Source organism: Agrilus planipennis, unplaced genomic scaffold (genome assembly GCF_000699045.2).
Source record: "Agrilus planipennis isolate EAB-ADULT unplaced genomic scaffold, Apla_2.0 scaffold124, whole genome shotgun sequence".
NCBI lineage: Eukaryota > Metazoa > Arthropoda > Insecta > Coleoptera > Buprestidae > Agrilus > Agrilus planipennis.
Window position 1 is genome coordinate 673,146 of NW_020438950.1, and position 4,163 is coordinate 677,308.

The window sequence follows — 4,163 nt, forward strand, 5'->3', positions numbered from 1 at the left end:
ATCAGTTTTTTGCCAGCAAAGACCAAAAATTTTATGAGCGTGGAATTATGCTACTACCAGAAAGATGGCAAAAGGTGTTGGACCAGAACGGTCAATATATAATTTAATAAAGTATTTGTTTATTATACGAAAACTGTCTTTCATTTCCACAAGAAAAAAACGAAATGACTTTCCGAACAACCCTTTATGTTCCTTTACAATTTAATTTCATTTTGTGATGTTTGGCTGTTATTTAAGCTGCAAAATATTTTTATTTTCCCCTTTAAAGATCCCGGTTCAAGTGTCCCTAAGGGTGGGGAGAGTTGACTCATATCCCATTTTTCATTCAAATATATATAACATATTTCAGTACTATAATATCGAAAAAGTAATTATGCATAAGTAAACCTAAATAAATAAGCTACTGTTTATTATTATAATTAAATCACTAAGCCTTATTCATAAGAAAATACGATACTTTAAAGAAAAAGAGGTTCAACTATTCCGGACTTCACCTACATAAAACATAAAAAATATCAGTCTACAAAGTCTACGATAAATTTATTACTCCTTCAAACTGGTAATACACATTTTTATTTATTAAAAATATCAAGGCGTTAAGTTTTATTAATTAACTTTCCCGTGTTCGATAATAGCGATATATTTCAATGATAACGATCAGTACGTCTATTAATATTTAATTATTTATTACGTTACGTGTGGCAACAATGTTAAGGACTGAGATGGGTGGATGCAGTGGACGCAGGCTATCAGATCTGGACCAATCGTTGGCTATAAAAGCGGGCGACTTCTTAATTCTGCGCTAGTTTAGTTTTAATGTAAGCCGCTTTTTGTTTGTCGTCTATATCAATATGATTTTTAATTTGGTAAGTCAGTTAGTCGCGTAGTGGAGTGATTTCAAAAATAGTATTATATGTGAAAAGCAGAGTTAAAATACGTAGTACTTAATTTATCGTATTTAGTGTGTTATCGGGAAATTTTCGGAAAAATCACGAGGAAAACTGTTGTTTTCCAAAAGGAATAATATTTGACATATATCAGAAGTGCTCTTTGTTCTATTTTATTTCCATTACTTATATAAAGTACCACAATATTTTACCATTTACGTATTNAAAATCGACGGATCGTTAACCTTGTAGGTCGGTTGGTCGTGGTTGCTGTTGTCACCTCTCGTAGTTTAGTGGTAGAACATTGATGCGTAAAGCCAAAGGTCCCGGGTTCGATTCCCGGCGGGGGTGTGACAACAGCAACAATTTTATCCTCATTAATTTGAGGTAGTATATAGTGGGTAAATAAAAAATCGAAAAAATGATTTCAAATTAATATGGCATTTATTGCTGAAATGGGTTATAGGTTAACTTCTTCTCCGCCCCTGGACCCCAAATTCGGTTGGTCTCAATCAAAATATTAGCCAAATTATGAGTTGTTATAGGTAATTAACAATGTATTTTATCCCTAATGTAAACTTCAAAGTAAATTTATGTTTAAATTGATAAAAATTTTCAACACAATGAGATAAGCATCTTCACCTTGTTCTCAATTTCCTTATTCGATTTATCCGCTATGAAATAAAATTAAACATTCGTGCCGAATATCATCATATTCAGAAAAGCTCGACTACATCAGCATAATATGTCTGTGTAATTACTTTTGCATAAAAACAAAAGCACATATGAATCAGCCATGACCTATCAGTTACGCCCTCGTCCAGATTATTATCTGACAATGAATTAATGTGTGTGTACAAATGCGTACCCATGTAGGTATGTGTTCAAAACACTTTCTCGATTCAGTATCTAAAAATACATCTAATTCCTATCTTGCAATAGCAAGTTTACGTGCAATGTGCAAAACATACTGCAAGTCAATTACTATCATTACGCAATATTCTATTTTATTAACTATTAATTCAAAGGTAACACTCGCCTTTTAAACAAACTAATAATTACATTTTTTATCTGCTTTTGTCTCTTGATGAATTGAGGATTCTTTCTTCTTATTGCACAATAACACGACAATATCGAAAAGTCTTCCTTCACGCAACGCGAACCGATGAAACTGAACTGACTGCATTTCTTTCAAATACGAACCTTATCTGTACAATAACTAGCAAAAAATGGTTCTGCCAGTTTTTTTTGTTGGATGTTTGTTTGCCTCATAAAAGTAAATGAAGTTAAAGATGTTATTTATGTTGCCAGCCAAATCGCACGATATAGAATGTGTTATTGTAAGAAAATTGCCTATTAATAATTGAAAATATAAATTCCCTTTTTATTAAGTACATAGGTTTACCTGTAATTACATCTGAAGATCGATTTTTCTTCAACTTTTAATTATCGGATTAAGCTCAAATTTTACAGGTGTGTGGTTTTAATTAAATACGCATTAAAAAGTAAAGTAATGTAATTACGTAAATAACAAGCTTTATGCAAACCAATTTTATTGACTCGAAAACTTTGAACTATATGTGAATACTTTTTATATATACCTATAAACTATTCATTACAATGTTATATAAAATTTCATTCAAATTGACCCAATAATTTTGACTATACGTCAGTTAGTAAGCTTCTTTATACAGATAATGCTAAATGTTAACCAAACATAGAAATTATACATTTCTCTCTTTTATTTCGGACGAACGAAAGTGCATAATTTGGTAAACTTGTAGAATATATTGTTTCAATCATGTCTACCTGAAAATATCAGCCGCTTCTCTGAAATGTATCCTAAACTAATCGAACCTAACCTAACCTAACCTTAACTAATCGAACTGTCAAAATCTTTTAACCAAACCGTAATATCCATTAAAAACTTGAAGTATTATTTATATCAAAGAAATGCCTAAAGATATTTGTACGAATTTTCTTACGCCACGTCGTATATTCCAAAGAACGATGATAAAATGATTGAAAGTAATAGAATATCCCTGTATTCGGTTCTCAATTTGTCAGTAGTGTGTATAGATTTTTGTAAATTAATTTAGTTCCTAACTAAACTCAATCTTCATTTTTTATAATATTTCGTAAAACCAAAGGAAATGCCTCCTTAGAGCATCTCCCACGAGTCTGTTATTATAATAGTTATTTTTCTTGAAAACTATTAAGAGTCGAAACGAGTAGTAACAAATAAAGCCTAATTTAATTTCACACCAAAATAATGAATTAAATTGGAAAAATGTGGACGCATATTATACATTTTCTTTAAATAGACTAACTGCCTAATAACAAACTAGTACCGTAAGAAAAAAATATGAACCAATAAATGTACTTTGCCACATTTTTCCAATACAATTCTTATTATTTTAGGGCAGAAAACGGGTGGTTTGAAAGATGGCATAATAAAAATCAACGTCAAAATTTACTTGTACAAACTTAAACTAAAAAGATAAAAATGGGAATTACCACCTAATTTCCGCCCTTAAAGATAAAATATTCTCTTAAAGTTTAAATTGGATCACCCAGGAAATACAGCCCTTCAAATGAAGAAACAATCTTCAAAATTGATTCACAAGGCATATAGTATCCACCCTCATATGTACGTGCATATATGTTCTTATTTTTGGTAATAAACCCACCATAGCATATCCTAGACTACTATACCTAACCTCAGAGCCGGACTGAATTTTTTGACTTTGGCCCGGGGTGCGATGTAACCAAATATCTCTTTTTTTTCACATTTTTTGAGTCATCTGGCCCGGTTTGGCCCGGGAGGCATTTGGCCCGGGGTTCATTTGCACCCCTGCACCCCGGGCCAGTCCGGCCCTGCCTAACCTAACCTAATACAACAAAAACCTACATAAACTGTTTTACGTAAGGCTCCAAATACGGCATTTATTCTGACATTGTTAGTTACTTAATAGTGGATTAATATGCAATATTAATTTGAAATTATTTTTTCGATTTTTTATTTACCAACTACAATGGATCGTTAACCTTGTAGGTCGGTTGGTCGTGGTTGCTGTTGTCACCTCTCGTAGTTTAGTGGTAGAACATTGATGCGTAAAGCCAAAGGTCCCGGGTTCGATTCCCGGCGGGGGTGTGACAACAGCAACAATTTTATCCTCATTAATTTGAGGTAGTTTGTAGTGGGTAAATAAAAAATCGAAAAAATGATTTCAAATTAATATGGCATATTAATCCACGCCTTAGAAATTCGGAACA

General features: G+C 32.2%; 1 protein-coding gene across 1 annotated transcript in view; it reads left to right on the forward strand.

The window, feature by feature from the left end:
• The first annotated feature begins 826 nt into the window (after nucleotides 1-826).
• Nucleotides 827-4,163, forward strand: part of LOC108735032 (endochitinase A-like) — an 18,447-nt gene continuing 15,110 nt past the window's right edge. Inside the window, exon 1 of the mRNA XM_018466821.1 lies at nucleotides 827-866. Coding sequence (XP_018322323.1) covers nucleotides 852-866 — 15 coding nt within the window. The 5' untranslated portion in view covers nucleotides 827-851. The remainder of the gene's footprint in view (nucleotides 867-4,163) is intronic.